Source organism: Oxyura jamaicensis, chromosome 8, assembly GCF_011077185.1.
Source record: "Oxyura jamaicensis isolate SHBP4307 breed ruddy duck chromosome 8, BPBGC_Ojam_1.0, whole genome shotgun sequence".
Taxonomy (NCBI): domain Eukaryota; kingdom Metazoa; phylum Chordata; class Aves; order Anseriformes; family Anatidae; genus Oxyura; species Oxyura jamaicensis.
Window position 1 is genome coordinate 3,141,424 of NC_048900.1, and position 16,723 is coordinate 3,158,146.

At 35.2% G+C, this 16,723-nt stretch overlaps 1 protein-coding gene across 3 annotated transcripts in view; it reads left to right on the plus strand.

Moving 5' to 3' along the window:
- AGL (amylo-alpha-1, 6-glucosidase, 4-alpha-glucanotransferase) overlaps positions 1-16,459 on the plus strand; it is a 37,036-nt gene extending 20,577 nt beyond the window's left edge. For all 3 annotated transcript variants that reach the window (XM_035332943.1, XM_035332944.1, XM_035332945.1), the window contains 12 exons: positions 2,613-2,746; positions 3,978-4,153; positions 5,687-5,789; positions 7,049-7,274; positions 7,741-7,852; positions 8,201-8,336; positions 9,934-10,046; positions 10,797-11,008; positions 11,609-11,706; positions 12,267-12,354; positions 12,446-12,579; positions 13,516-16,459. In XM_035332943.1, coding sequence (XP_035188834.1) covers positions 2,613-2,746; positions 3,978-4,153; positions 5,687-5,789; positions 7,049-7,274; positions 7,741-7,852; positions 8,201-8,336; positions 9,934-10,046; positions 10,797-11,008; positions 11,609-11,706; positions 12,267-12,354; positions 12,446-12,579; positions 13,516-13,633 — 1,650 coding nt within the window. In that variant the 3' untranslated portion in view covers positions 13,634-16,459. The remainder of the gene's footprint in view (positions 1-2,612; positions 2,747-3,977; positions 4,154-5,686; positions 5,790-7,048; positions 7,275-7,740; positions 7,853-8,200; positions 8,337-9,933; positions 10,047-10,796; positions 11,009-11,608; positions 11,707-12,266; positions 12,355-12,445; positions 12,580-13,515) is intronic.
- Positions 16,460-16,723: the final 264 nt, after the last annotated feature.

The following is a 16,723-nucleotide window of genomic DNA, read 5'->3' on the forward strand; positions in this document are numbered from 1 at the left end:
CATCAATGATCTGGACGAGGGCATTGAGTGCACCCTCAGTAAGTTTGCAGATGACACCAAGTTAGGTGCGAGTGTCAATCTGCTCGAGGGTAGGAAGGCTCTGCAGGAGGATCTGGATAGGCTGCACCGATGGGCTGAGGTCAACTGCATGAAGTTTAACAAGGCCAAGTGCCGGGTCCTGCACCTGGGGCGTAATAACCCCAAGCAGAGCTACAGGCTGGGAGATGAGTGGTTGGAGAGCTGCCAGGCGGAGAAGGACCTGGGAGTGATAGTGGACAGTCGGCTGAATATGAGCCAGCAGTGTGCTCAGGTGGCCAAGAAGGCCAATAGCATCCTGGCTTGTATCAGAAATAGTGTGACCAGCAGGGCTAGGGAGGTGATCGTCCCCCTGTACTCGGCTCTGGTGAGGCCGCACCTCGAGTACTGTGTTCAATTTTGGGCCCCTCGCTACAAGAAGGACATGGAGGTGCTTGAGCGGGTCCAAAGAAGGGCGACGAAGCTGGTGAGGGGCCTGGAGAACAAGTCCTACGAGGAGCGGCTGAAGGAGCTGGGCTTATTCAGCCTGGAGAAGAGGAGGCTCAGGGGCGACCTTATCGCTCTCTACAGATACCTTAAAGGAGGCTGTAGAGAGGTGGGGGTTGGCCTGTTCTCCCACGTGCCTGGTGACAGGACGAGGGGGAATGGGCTAAAGTTGCGCCAGGGGAGTTTTAGGTTAGATGTTAGGAAGAGCTTCTTTACTGAAAGGGTTGTGAGGCATTGGAACAGGCTGCCCAGGGAGGTGGTGGAGTCACCATCCCTGGAAGTCTTCAAAAGACGTTTTGATGTAGAGTTTAGGGATATGGTTTAGTGGGGACTGTTAGTGTTAGGTTAGAGGTTGGACTCGATGATCTTGAGGTCTCTTCCAACCTAGAAATTCTGTGATTCTGTGATTCTGTGTAAAGTATTTATTGTCGAGGCAATTTCTTCTAGGAGATTAAACCATTAATTTGTTTTTCTTCCCTCTTCTCAATCCTATTTAAGAGTAGGTTGCACAAGGGAGATGGAAAATATTTAGGGCCTGAAGGGTTCCTTCTGTTTACTACCATCCGCTCAAATGAAAATTAAGTAACCATCTTTTTAAGTGACTACTTTCAAAAGGGGGCCTAAATACCACTGAGGCTTATGTGATTGTGGTACACTTACAGTAAGATTGCACAGCTAGGCGCTGAGAAAATGGGATTTGCCCCACCCCAGGCAGTGTATAAAGACAGACTGGATGGGGCTTTGAGCAACCTGGTTGAGTGGAAGGGGAGCTGGAACCCCTCGTGATATGAGGGTTGGAACTAGATGATCCTTAAGGCCCCTTCCAACCCAAACCATTCACTGATTTATGAAGATCCAAGTTAATTGTCTTATAACTCAATCCTTTGCTTTCCTACAAGGCAATTGCTTTATTCATTTCACAAGAGAAAGACATGATTTGGGTAACCAAGGTGATGAATTTAATAAGGAAGAGTGTAACATTCTTACTTTGCTTTGGTCCTGAAGCCAACTGTACTGATACAAAGTGGAAGAAAGGATAAAGCTGTTGAATGTTGTACTGAAGTGAATGATGACTCTGACTTCAGTGATAGGAGCTTGATGAAAGCAAGTTAGTCCGATAGTAGCCAGGCTCGGTGCTCTTTCAAGATTGTTGCTTATTTTGTCTGCATTTTTTTTTTGAGTTCTTAATTTGCAGTGTTTCTGTTTGTTCTGCAGAAAAGATGAAGTAGCAATAGCTATATCAAAGTCACTTGAAACTAGATTTTACAATTTCAGTGTTTACATAGGTAATTTTCCCTCTAATTTCTAGGTTGAAAGTATAGCGTTATATGTAATAGAAAGATGTGTACTTCATCATCTGTACAGTCTATCTGCAGGTTTTCAATCTTTAGTGGTAGTGATTTTATAGTAGGTTGTCATGTTCTACTTTAACAGTACTGGAAGGAAAGGAAAGAAATGCTTTCGGGTCTCAACTACATTGTCAAGAAATGAAGATGGTGAAGCTCAAGAATCTTAAGTCACAGACCCAGATCAGCAGCCATTTGCACTAGTGGCCACACATTATTCAGTCTGATAATTTTTCAGTCCCTTGTCTCAAGCTTCATCTCTTCAATCTTTTTTTTTTTTTTTTAATCAATGAGAATCCTCATTCCCACACTTGGGTCATAGTGACAGCTTCTGAGTTGCATCTTCCCTTTGCTTCTTAGTCTTAAAAGCTTGTTTGTGAAAATGTACCATTTGCAAGAAATAATTTCTTTCCGTAATTGCTGTTCTTGTCCATTTGTCATTGAACAAGATATTTTTTTCCCTACCATTCTTAGAGTTTGGCTGAAGTTTTGGAGCAGCGGGATACAGCAATTCTGTCACAAATATCTAGCATGGAATGCTTCTTGAATATGAATGGTTGCACGGTAGTGGTGATATTAGTAGCTGGAAATAACATCATCTGTGTGATGGAGAATTTGGGTATATAATATAATCTGTTCAAAATCTGTGATAAATATTTTAACTAAATGGATCCTAAAAGCACTGGCTTTTAACCCCATTGTTTTCAAGTGTTATCAGCTTCTAATAATATTGTATTTTAATAGGTTGGTAAATGGTTGAAGGCCATGTTTATCTATTTAAAGAAAATTCCACGTTACCTTATCCCATGTTACTTTGATGCCATATTAGTGGGTGCATACACAACGCTTCTGGATGTGGGATGGCATCAGATGTCTAGGTATGCTTGGCATGTCAGATATGTAGAGTTATCTATAAATTGCACCTTTTATGTTTTATCTGTTGGAGACCGTCATTAGAATATTTTCATATTTGTGTTATCCAATGAAAAATGGTAAAATTGGTAGTGAAAATCAATCTTCTAATAGCAGCGGCTTGGAAGTTTGAGAGTTCAGTTGTTTGTCCTGGATTTGAATTTATAACTACTGCTGGCATCGTGTAAGGGATGAAACATTAAGCCAGAATTTCCCTGCAATGCTTCAGAAACTTTCTTGCTATGATCTTAGTGAAACTGCAATGCTTCCTTAAAGTTTGGAGGAAAAAGAAAATACCAGATTGTACTTGTTGTTGATGCTTTGTTCAACCTAAATAAAAAACACAGCACTGTACCAGCCACTAGGAGGAAAATTAACTCTATCCTAGCTGAAATCAGAAAAGTTTCTTTTATAAGACCTTTAAATATCCTTCATATCTAAGTACTTTGCTTACTTCTGGAAATTGGTTAAACTTCAGCGTCATTTCTTGGAAAGGGAAAGAAGGTTGATTTAATGGAGGCTTTATTCTAGCTATGAGTATTCTAAGTCATCATTATTTTGTAAAAATAAAGATGTTAAAATGGGCATAGAATTTGGTATGGATGTGATAGCAGGTGGAACAGTATATTTTATTAAGAAGTACTTGGAGATGAACTGGTCAGGAATGCAAGTTGCATTATTTTTAGACAATGTGCTAAATGATTTAACAAATTATTTATTTTTACATTAATATATACATAAATTTTTATATATACAAAAATGTCTTTAAAAATTATCACTAGGTTTTATGAGCTTTTATTTAAAGAAAAAAATGATAAAATATTTTTGCTTTCTTATACTTTTGAGGCCTCGGATCTGTGTGTAGGCATCAAACAATGTAAAGCAATTTCACTATTTTGCCATCTTCCCTAAAAGTATGCAAAGCATAAACAGTCCCATTGGCATTAATACATTAAAAATGTAAGGCTACTTTTGGGCACCTATTTTGGAAAAAAGAGTGATATACAAAGTAAAGCTTATGTGCAAAATTAATGCATAATACTCAGAATAACTCATTCTGTTAGTCCGTCATATTTATTATGCATAACAACTATAATACTTGTCTGTAAATGAAAATTAAAAATGGTACACTTTGTAGACTGCTATTGAATGCAAAGTGTGTTTCTGTTTTTGTTTTTTAATTCTGTTGAATTACAGCTTTGTGCAGAACGGATCAACATTTGTTAAACACCTTTCCTTGGGCTCAGTCCAGATGTGTGGGATAGGAAAATACTCATGTTTGCCCGATCTGTCTCCTTCCTTACATGATGTTCCCTATAGACTGAATGAGATTACAAATGAGAAGGAACAGTGTTGTGTTTCTTTGGCAGCTGGTAAGTGAAGACAACATTAAAAAAAAAAAATCATAAACAGTTAAATTGCTTTGAAAAACTATTAAAGTTTTCTCCACTATGCTTGGAATCTAAATGTCAGCATCCGTATGGAAAATTTAGGTAGTTTTTTCTTCACTTCTCCCCTGTGTTTTAACTTGTGCTTAAGATAAAGGTTTGACTGTTTAAAAATATGGCAGTTTCACCTAGCAGTACTTTTGGGGACAACCATTTTGGTTCTGCTATTGGAAAAAAAAGCTTGTAAATATTTTATTTAGAGACATTTTTAACTATATCCAATTTTACCCTTGTATGGAGATGTGCAAGTATGTTCTTTCTTTCTTTCCAAAAGACATACTTAGTATAAATATATACTTCCCATAAGAGGTTTTAATTTGTTTTTAAATGTGAATTTAAGAAGTGAATTGTAATGGATTGTAAGTGTGGGTTTATTGTTTACAAGTTTTCAGAAAAATGTAAGAACCATTAGTGGACCAGAAGAACCTCTGGTCTGGACGTGTCCCTGAAAGGGGCAACAATGGCTGCTTAGGAAAGAACATAACCACTGTCAGCAAGCAGTATTTATTCCTCCAAACATTCTGCCAGCGTCTGGCAGTCTTTGAACTTGGCACTTTCCTACACCAAAATTATTAGCTTCTGTGTTTGGTAACTTAGAATTGATTTATTTTCCCTAAGTTGGTTCATTCCTTTTTTGACACTATAGAAACTTTTATCATCTGCACGTTCTATGGCCTCTGTCTGGCTGGTTTTTGTTTTGTTTTGTTTCTCCTTTCTTCTGCTGTCTGTCCTGCTCTCATGGAACTTTACTGCTTTTAGTTTCTTTTTTTCAGTAACATTCCATTTGCCTGTTTTAGTGTTGCCTAGAAGCACAAACAAGCACTGTTCCCTTAATTTAGTCATTAAGATTAATTATGCGAAAGGGCTTCATTTTAAATATTCCCTTCACGTAGTTGAGTCTGTGAAATTTTTAACCCTTGAATGGATCGTCATTCTCAAGGTGCTTATTGCCATATTCTATAAAATTAGAGAGGTGTGGAGGTCATATTTGAGTATTAGCAAATGTTTTGAATAAGTAAGTAAGAGAAGCTACAAATTAGTTCGAGCACGCATGCACAACAGACTATTGTTTTGAGCCTTTATTATGGATTTTTTTGTTTGTTAGACTGGAAAGTTAATAAATAGAAGAAAAGACAAGAATGGATTTTACTGTTGTAATTATAAAGAATGAGTCTTGCTGTTAAAGCATAAAATTACATGTCATAATGTCTGCAGTAAGATGTAGCTCTAGAAGCTGCTAGAATAGAGAAGCAGGATTCCTATTATAGTGGCTGAGAGCATTATTAGGCTGAAGAAATTCATAGCTCTCCGGTCATTCCTTTCATGATACTGAGATAGCATCTGAATATATTTTTACCTCTGTTTAGTTTGTGTGCTTGGATTTCACACATTGTACATGTGTGCTTGGAGACTTCTGCGATATCAATAACTGAGTTCATCAATGATATTTCTTTTTAGGTTTACCTCACTTTTCTTCAGGGATTTTTCGCTCTTGGGGAAGGGATACCTTTATTGCACTGAGAGGTCTAATGTTAGTTACAGGGCGTTACCTAGAAGCAAGGTAAGAGTTGACTGATTCTTAGTTCTTACTGTTGCTTGAAATAGTTCTTCAGATAGTTAGGGAAAAGGCATGCTCTTGCTCTTGAAACCTGGAAGAACATGCAACCTGTTAGAAAGAGTTGATGTGCAATATAAAACTTTAATGGTCCTAGATGGATTTGTGAGTTCTTTTTACATGGAATGAAAAATACTCCTTATGTCACTTTTGTTTTCTTAGCATTGATAGCATATTCTGGTTCTGTATAGATAAGGGCGTTTTAGCCCACGTAACTCTACTGCTTGTCCTTAAAGTGATTATGTTGAGCATACTTGTGTCATTGTTACTAAGCAATAATTTGAAAATTATTTAAGAGCTTGAAGTAGCAAGGGATTTCTATTTTGATCAGAAAGGTCTATCATTATTTTTTGGTGACTGCTAATATTACTCTATTAATACTAGAAATAGCTAACTGTGGATTATTACAATCTGATATCTGTATATGAGATGCTAATGTTTAGCCCGATAAATGAGTCAGATATAAGCCAGAGTTACTGAGCTGGTATTCCCATTGATCTTTCAATTTGGGTGTAGCTCTCCACAAGACACGAATGTAAAAGTTAGTTTGTTTAAATTAGCATTTGTTTATGCTGTTGTATATTTGGCCACCTAACTGCTACCTTCCTCATACAGTAGTATCTGCGGTCTACTAGTATGTTTATATTCCCTTTTAAAACAAGTTGGAGTCCATGTTTTCTGCAAGGTATGTGCAAAGGTTCTCAAATGAAAATTCTCAACCTCTCAGTTGCCGGCACCTCTCTGTATTTTAACAGAAAATTGTCATCTGCTCCTGCCCCCCTCCCTGTCCACCCCCATCAGAAAGGATACAAGGATAATCATAAACAGTAAACATCAGTAAAAACCTTTCCTCTGACCTCAGTGGGATTTGGGTTTAGGGTCAATATCACAACCTATGAAAAATGAAATTGCCTTTACCATATTAGCAATGTTGTATGTTTCATAAAAACAAATGTATTTACATTTATTCGTGTTGAGGAATTTGTAGAATAATAGATGATTTTTTATTGTGAAAGAAGTTTTTGTACTAGTGAAGAATGTAAGTGGTCATGCCAAAATCTTGCTGCAAATCTGTATTTAAGATCCTGTTTTTCCCTTTGACTTACTCTGCTATTTAGATGAACTTATACATTTTGTAATTAATATTTGGCTAAATAATTGCCTGAAATTAACTTAATCAAGACTGCGTTTTATTTCTGTTCTAGAAACATAATTTTAGCATTTGGTGGGACTTTAAGACATGGTCTCATTCCCAACCTGCTCGGCCAGGGGACACATGCCAGATACAACTGTCGTGATGCTGTATGGTGGTGGCTTCAGTGTATCCAGGACTACTGTAAAATTGTCCCAAATGGATTAGACATTCTCAGATGCCCTGTTTCCAGGATGTACCCAAGAGATGACTCTTCTCCTCAACCTGCAGGCAGTGTGGTAAAGATGACTTCTGATTTACAAGTCTTGAACACAGCTATAATTTTTAATGAAAGGATGCAATTTTTCTGTCTACAGGAACCTGGCACTATTTGTTTTTCTATGGTGAAATATGATTACAGTGCAAGAACTACATATTTTAGGCACTTCTTACTACATCTGCATTACTTGATTAGAAAAGTGTGGGGTGGAACTGGGGATGAAGAAAAAATCCATCAGCTTTATTTCTAAATTTTTCTTTGCTTTCAGTTTTGAAAAAATGTTTATATTAATAATTCTATAATACTAAAAATTTTATAAAATGTATCCCATTGATAAAGATGCTAATGAAAATGCTAGATGCTTTTCTTTTGAATTCTAATAAACTAGAGGCTAAGAATTGCTACTGTTGGCACAATTGATCGAGCTTTTCCAGTACTTTTTAATTTTGCGTTTCTCATATCACCCAAACATGCAATCAATCTAGGATCAGCCGCTTTATGAAGTAATACAGGAAGCAATGCAACGACACATGGAAGGCATAAATTTCCGAGAAAGGAATGCCGGTCCGCAGATAGATCAAAACATGAGAGATGAAGGTAACAAAAAGCTAACACGCTTGCTATGCAATTCAAAAGATGAAGATTATATTCTTTTCCTCAACTTATTAAATTTATTTTTCAAAAAGTGTTTAATGCTATTAAAACTATATTACTTAAGATAGATTTAATGTTTTAAGAGTGCTTGTTTACTTTCAGCAATTGTTTATACGTTGTGGTGCAATTTGTCTTTGAAAGTTCACTCAGAAAGTATAGCTGCCTTCAGAAACCCACTTCAGATCTCGTGTGGAGGGTTTTCATTTATTTGGGATGTTCGGGCTCAGCACGCATTTGGGGTTTTGTGTTGGTTTACATACAGACTTCGTACATGATGTTCTTGCTTGGCAGGTTTTAATGTAACAGTGGGTGTTGACCATGAAACTGGCTTTGTCTTCGGAGGGAACCGTTTCAATTGTGGCACCTGGATGGATAAAATGGGGGAGAGTGACAGAGCTCGCAACAGAGGAATTCCTGCTACTCCGAGGTACAAAATCTAACCTCTGTGGGGGGCTGATCTTTTTTCAACTGAAATTCTTCTCCAGAATTATGCCTTCTGTTAACACATCTGAGATGCTCTCAGTTTTCTATACGTTTCTAACTTCTGCTTGACTGCTGAAGTATTAATTGTGTTTCTAATTTGTGCTCATTTAAAGAAAAGAGGTGTATTTTTAGCAGGGGAAGCCATCATCTTCATGGACTTTGCTCCATGCCAGGAGCGAAAGTTTTAAATTCAAGTAGTAAAACATAACAGGAAAAAATGGATACTTGCAATACTAGATTACTGGAAAAAATGTTATTTAGACTGATTATGAAAAACTTTTTATTATAAAAGATATTGAAATCACACCATTATCAATAAGTGTTTCTTATTTAGAATTCAAAAATATTTGCAATATCTAAGTTTAAAGTTAAAATAAAACTTTTTTAAAATAAGCTCTTTTCTTGCAAACCTGCAGCACTAGGGTATTCTTTAGTGAAATAAACCGTTTGATTTTCTTGATTGGTGCTGAAGGCAAAGTTCTATAGGAGAAATACTGTGGCAGTGTGGTATGCTTCTGCAACAAATTACAAACCTAGCCAGTCTGATTTAAAGCAGGCCAGAAAATGAGATACAGTGACAGGCCAAGTGTCCTGTGCAGGAGTCTCCCCATTTTTGGTTGGTTGTGTTTGAGTTTTTCTTGTGCAATTGTAAATTTCAGTCTTGGATTACAAAGAAAGAATATAATTGTCTTATTTCATAAAGGAGATATGTCAGGTTTCCTCAAGGAAACAGTTCTGTGGAGTGACAGTATTATAGAAAAAGCATAAGCTCTTATGGCAATCTTAGCGACTATCAGTATATCTCTAATGCATGCCTTTGTTTAATAATAAATCACAGAATCACAGAAGCTTTTGGCAAGCTAATTTCTTTCCAACCTTCCAATATCACCATTCTGTTTCATTTGATTAATTCATGTCTTCCATGCAAGGATCTACTTTGCTAATGTTCACAGACTGATTTTCAGCATTCAGATCACGTACAGACTGTGGCTGTAATAAGTGGTAGTGCATTTAAATGTTTTGTTTGTTTGTTTTTTCCATTTGAATGATAGTATTGGACATCTTGTTTGTCTTCCTGAATTGTGTTTTTTTGTTTGTTTTGTTTTTCACTTTTTGCTTTCTTCACTGGATTTGTGAAGCTAATAGCAGAGTTCTGAAATTGGACGATGTTGCTATGAATGACTGGTGACTATTTACTAACAAAAGTCAGTTTCAGTTTTTAGATTCTTGGCCTTCTTAATAACAGTGAGGAAAAAGTAATTTAAAAAAATATATGTTGGAAATAATATTCTTGTATATTGGAAAATGTCTGGAGAAGACAATGAGAATGTATGTGGCAATACTTGATAGAAAAGGTACCCGGTTTTGAGGCAAAATATTAACTTAAAAATCAGGTATGATGTGGGCTGCAACACAACATGGGAAAAATTAAGTATCTGAATAATCTGTCCTTAAAGTTCAATAAGTAACTGAAAACAGTCTGTATCTTTAATGGCCTTCTTAAAGTAATTTTTGGATTTTTTTTACCATTATTATTTTAGAGATGGCTCTGCTGTGGAAATTGTTGGCTTGTGTAAGTCGACTGTTCGCTGGCTGCTGGATTTATCTAGGAAAAATGAGTTTCCATTCCATGGAGTCACCATAAAAAGACATGGTAAAGACACACATCTCATAATTTTATGATTGGAATATAAATATAACTGAAACAACCTGGTGGCAGTGTAACATCAGGGATGAATATCAGAACTATTCAAGAAGGTTTAGGAGGAAAAATGGAAAAAACTCGGGAAAGAATCTAGTATAGGTAAAATCTTTAGTTACTACAAAAGTTTATTACAATCAACGTTCTCTGGTCAACCTGACAAATATTTTGTTCTGTATAATAGGGTGTGGATTTCAAAGGAACTTTGGAGCCTAAACCCAATTTCTCACATAATAATTTTATCACTGATATCCATTTATCACAATGAAACACATCGTTCATTACAGAAGGTGAAGTAAAATGGCACAAGATACATCTGTTTTTATCCTGTAAATGTTGGCAACTTACCTAAGTATCTTTAGATGAAAGAGATGACATGTTAACATGCTGAAAAACGTTGATTAAAAATTTTAGACTTATTCAATTAATTAGTTACCACAGATAATAGTATCTCATGCTGTTTACTCTTACCTAATTACAGCAAATGAGAAAATTTGTCTTGTAAAAAAGTTGTGCAGGTGTTGGAGTTGATCTGCAGTATAATTCAACTTCTAAATAATACCCTTTTTGCTTCAATGGCCTTTATTGTGTTAGGAATATCGTAAGTAATACTGTAATAAACAGAACTAGGCATAAGCACACTTCTGTTGTTACCGGTGTGGCGGTTTTCAGAAAATAAAATCCACGTGTAATATCTTTCAGGAAAGGAGGAAACTATCACGTATGATGAATGGGACAGAAAAATTCAAGCACACTTTGAAAAGCTCTTCTTTGTCTCTGAGAACCCAGCAGATCCAAATGAAAAACATCCAAATCTTGTTCACAAACGTGGAATTTATAAAGACAGCTACGGAGCTTCAAGTCCATGGTGTGATTACCAACTCAGACCAAATTTTACAATAGCAATGGTTGTGGTAAGTGAGGCATATGAGAGGGAAACATTTTTACTTAAAACTATTTTCTTTATTATTGAACTTAACTTGCCTTATAAGGTTCGTCTGCATGGCATTATATCTGGAATGCATATTGCTTAGAATAAAGTTTCAAAGCTTGCTTTCTTTTCCTTGCTTTTAATATTGATCTGTCTTAAAATATCCCCTAAAAGTATATCCTTGACAGAACTTACCTATATGAAATGGCTGTCCAAATTTATCACTGGGATAAATTTGCAGTGTTCACTGTATTCAAAGGGTTTGTGGGTTTTTGTTTCTTTTTTTAGGTTAGGATGAGGAGGCAGGAGTCCCCTCAAATTAGCTGAAAAGCATGGGGTTGTTTATTTTCATTGTAAAGAACTCCAGTTATAGTTTTTTCCAAATGTAAGATAAATAAAGTCCAAAGCAGTGAAATAGCTTTTGTCATCTTGCTTACTCTGACTTGTAGGTTCTATAAGAATAACTGTATTTTGATTCAGTAATATGATAGCTAGGGCTTTTGTGGTCTTCTACATTCATGTACATAGTCCTGTGTATGTACATGTGCAGGGTTTACTGAGTAAATTGTTATTATCTTACTAGGCTCCTGAGTTGTTCACGCCTGAGAGAGCTTGGAAAGCTCTGCAGATAGCAGAGGAAAAACTACTTGGTCCGTTAGGCATGAAAACTTTAGACCCAGAGTAAGTATAGCAGAGATAAGAATAAGTGTTAAAACATGCCAGTGTGGATTATTTAATGTGTGGGTGTAACGTTTCGTTTGTTAAAATCCTCACGTATACCTGTAAAATAAGGCTGCAATAAATACTTCAGGAACAAGTGTTTTCCTGTTTTAAAAGTCCATGCAGTTACTTTTATTTATGTAGACAAGCGCCAGGTGGTTTTGGATGCCACATAGCAGGCAAGTCAAATATGCTATCATAAGAGATCAAAGTTGCATTATAATGTTCACTCATATATGATATAGCGTAAGCATACAGTGTATGCATTGCAGTCTGAATAAAAACATAAGGGCAAAATTATGAATATAAGTAATTCCAAGATTTTAACTGTTTTCCCACTAGTTTAAACAGTATTTGGAATTCCATTGTCATGTAAAAGCAAAACCTGATGGAGACTTCCCTGACCTAACCGCCATCAATTGTAAATGCTATAAAAATGTTTGGTTCATTTCCGCATTCTAATTTATGCCTTATTTTAGTTAATGCTTTGTTTACATAATTTCTCTTTTTTTTTCTTGCAGTGATATGGTGTACTGTGGAGTATATGACAATGCTCTTGACAATGACAACTATAATGTAGCCAGAGGTTTTAATTATCACCAAGGACCTGTAAGAGCCAGTTTATTCCATTTCAGAATAAGTGCTGACAATTTTTCAAAATGACAGCTATAATAATCCTCTCTTATCATTCTTTGCTTAGGAATGGCTGTGGCCAATTGGATATTTTCTTCGTGCCAAATTGTACTTCTCGAAGTTAATTGGTCCACAGATACATGCAAAAACTGTAGTTATGGTAAAGAATGCGCTTTCTCGCCACTATGTTCACCTTGAAAGGTAATACACCAGCTAACATAGGTTCAACATATTCAGTAACTAGTGGTATCCGCTATCCAATTGCATATAAAAGTATATAATATCACATGATATAGAAGTCTATGGTTTAAATAACATCTATAAAGTCTCAAGTCCATAATATAAATAACATCTGTTTTCTACATACAAAGTTCAGTGCTATAAATTCTATAGCAGATCTCAGGTCAGGGTTCAAGAACAGCTGAGATCTGGTGCTGTTTATAGATTTTTAGAATTACTAATTACTTACCTATGTAAAGACTGGGGAAAATAAATTTTGTGTAAAAACTAGGAATATAATTTTGTACAAAAAACAAATTTCAGCAAAAAATGTTTGGTGTCTCTGTTTTTTTTTAAAAAAACAACCAAAGTATTTATAAACTGCAAAACAAAACCAAAACAAAACCAAAATTACAGGGCTAGTAGAGACAGAATAAAAATGTGGCAGATAAGTTTATGCAATATATTGTTAAGGTTTCTACGTGTTTTAAATGAACAAATTAGTCTGACTGTTTCAGAATTTTAATAATGTCGGTATTATAAGACAGAGGAACTCACTATATGGCCCTCAAATAACATCCAGTTATCTCAAAGTTCACTTACTTTTTTCAAGCTGCAGAACTACCTGAATGGGAAACAGGAGCATTATTCCAGTACTGTAAGTTCAGGTATTATTAGTACCAGAGAATCTGCTTTGAAGGAGAGGCATCCCCAAAAAATTACAACTTCAAGTTGCAGATAAAATAATTGAATCCAATCTTAGTTATTAAATAACATATTGTAACTACAGGAGAACAGGCCTTTAGTCATGGTTTTTAGTTTCCTACTGAGATAATCTCCTCAAAGTTTGATAATGAAATATTCTTTTAATTTCAATGTATAATCTAACAAGAATGCTCTTTGTTTTTCTTTTATCAGATCATCCTGGAAAGGGCTTCCAGAACTGACCAATGAAAATGGACAATACTGTCCTTTCAGCTGTGAAACTCAGGCCTGGTCAATTGGTGTTATCCTTGAAATCCTTTATGATTTGTGAAAGTTTTTGATTGACGTGATGAAACTTCTGGGTCTTCTCATTATTGGGCATAAACAAACACTTGGCTTACAGTGCAACAGAAATGTCCTGCTCTGCACAATCACTTTCGCTGCATCCTGACTTTCAAAAATGTTGAAAGAGAGCAGATCCTATGCTGAGTAACTGTGTGGGGCTTGGTTTTCTTTTGAAAACCGGGCCAAGAAAATAAACTAAAACTGCAGTGCACATGTAATGCAGAAACTTTTAGTAAGGAGCATTTTAAAGAATATGCACAATTTTATTTTAGGTAGCTTTGAAATTTAGACATCTCAAGTCAAAATCATACATATAACAAAGCGGGGTGGTTCTTTACTGAGCTAAGCATATGAAGAATTGCTCTCATGTTTTTGTTTTTTGTTTTTATTTTGTCTCTTTAAGAATAAATGGTTATTTGCAAATGCATGCTTAAAGAGTAGTAGACTAACATACAGCAACATATGCCAATAAAAGCAGAGTACTTTGTCTTGAACTGTACTGGGGGGAGAGCTGTATGTGTTCAATTGAACACTCCATTAAGTAAACACAAATAAGTTAACAAAACATGTAAACCTTTGAAGTTACATACAATATTTTAAAAAACCTTTAACTACTCTTTAGAGTTAATTCTTGAGCAATGATGAGACAATATCGTGTGCTAATCCATTTATAAATTTATTTAAATACTGTGAGTCTTGCAGCAAACTTATTTATTCATTTAAATGTGATTTTTCACAACGAGAAATTCATAAGAAACATGCATGTGCATAATAAAATGGACTACCTATATGTTAGGGGAGACCATGTATCTATCATATATTATAGGTCACTTCAGGCCTTTATTATTAATAAAATCCTGGCTTTGTTGAAGCAAATGGAAACAATATCAGTGGGGAAAATAAATTAACCTACCACTGGTGAAAATGGGGTTTTGAAGACTTTTGAAATTACACCAGTAGGAATAAGCAGGCTACCTCTGTGTGTAGTTCTTTGGGAACAGCATCCAGTGAACAAAATGCAAAACACGTATGTTCTTTAATATATAGATACCTGCATGCCCTTACTGACCTCTGTTTAGTGTTCCCAAATTGAAGGGTGTTTGGCAGAAGTGCAGTTGTAATTCCCAGTTCTCTATTCCTGTGGGTTTTCCATCTTAGTGGTAAAACAGGTAGAATAAATAGGTAGAAGATGGTGCTGACAGCTTCCTGCATCACAAGGGGAAAAAGCAAAACTGATGGTACATTTCTTAATGTCAAACAACATGCTGAAAATGAAATATATGCATGATGAATTTATAACACACCAGTAACACGTAGGTCAATATTTTATTGTACCAGTATTTTAAAGTTTTCTTACTGAAGTGTAGCACAAGTGTGCTGCCTTTTTCAGGGAGATGTTACAGATGTATTTAAGGGCAAGTTAATTGTAAGAAGTGGCTATACTTGCACTATTTATTTCAAAGGTTAATAATCTTAAGTAGATCAAGTCCCTTGCTAAAGTGTTCAGTACTTAAAAGTTCTGATTAAGGATGGAGTATATTGTACCTCAAGTTTTGAACTGCTGCAATACGTGGTTTGGGAGACTTACTTTCTCGACATAATGTATGAGAGGTGTCATTTGATCAAAAATGTTACTGAAATGTCAGCAACAGATCATGAAAAATATTCATATGCCTCTTGCACATTAAAAAAAAAAAAAAAGGGAATTTCCAAATTTCTTGATAATGATATTGAGGTTTATGTCCTACTGTGTCACTAGCATTTACTGTTTTCCTAGATAATTAATTCTTGGTTATTATTTCAGGGTATGTTATAGCTCCTATGGAAAGCAGGAACAATATAACAGAATAAATTGTTCTTATTTGGTGAAAATACTTTGAAATGGGAAGTGGATCTTAAAGAGTTGTGATAGAAAAAGATTTCCAAAAGATGTCAAATTATAGACATAGGCAATAACACTCTTTGTATGGGGGAAAATGGCAGAAATTATTAATCAAATTATTCCTACTTTATTACAGGTAACTTTTCACTGTTTTGCAAACTGCACTGCTGACAGTGTGATTGTCACTGCTAGTTTATTTTTCTAATTTAATAGTAATATTTTAAAAGATAAAATCTCCTCTGTACACAAATACGTATGATGGAGTTTATGCTTGCTTATGATGTTACTTTTGCACTGATCAGTTAAGTATAACTTCAGTGACAGATAAATGTTTTATATAGAAAAATATGTATAGCATTGGTTTACCGTTATTATGTAGCAAGAAAAGTAAGAGGTTAGGCTATGACTAAGCTTTTTTTTTTTTTTTTTTTTTTTTTTTCCTTTTTTTAAACAATCCTACTCAACATTTCATCAAACTGGACAGTTCAAAAATGAAGAGGGAAGAAAGCAATGTTAAATCTAAGATTATATGAGCTGGTGTTAATCTAGATAAACTCTATACTGAAGTGATAATCTCTTAAAAATAGCCAACTGTACTTTTTGAAACATTGCCTGATCTCAAATTGTATTTTTATTCATTAGTATCATTTATATTATACACTCCAGTAAGTCCAGTAAGGCAAAGCTATAAATAAAATTTGTTTTGGAAATAAATTAAGGAACTTGGTAACAACTCTGGCTCCACTATGTTCTAGTTGATCTTTTTTGATCTCATGTTTTATGTGTCATTCTTGCACTGCATGTTGTAATGTTAAACGGAAAGATTGCAGCATAATCGGGTTTTACACATGTCTAGCACAGAAACAACTGAGTTTAGAAAATGTAGTTCTTCATTTTTGAAATGCACAAAATAAAATTCCCTAATTCAGCCAAATTAATCTTTTCATTTGGCTGTTTGGAAAAAACCTGAAGAGTAGAAACAATGATTGTTTGTTTGTTTGTTTTTCAGTTTTATTTACCTGAGAGAGCAGATCATGAGCTCTTCGGGTCAAAGATTAACAAAGGGTATCACAAAAAATAACCAAACAAACTTTATAAAAGAAAAGAATGGGCAAAAGAAAACAAAAACAAAAACAAAAACAAAAACAAAAACAAAAAAAAAAAAAAAAAAAAAAAAAAAAAAAAAAAAAAAAA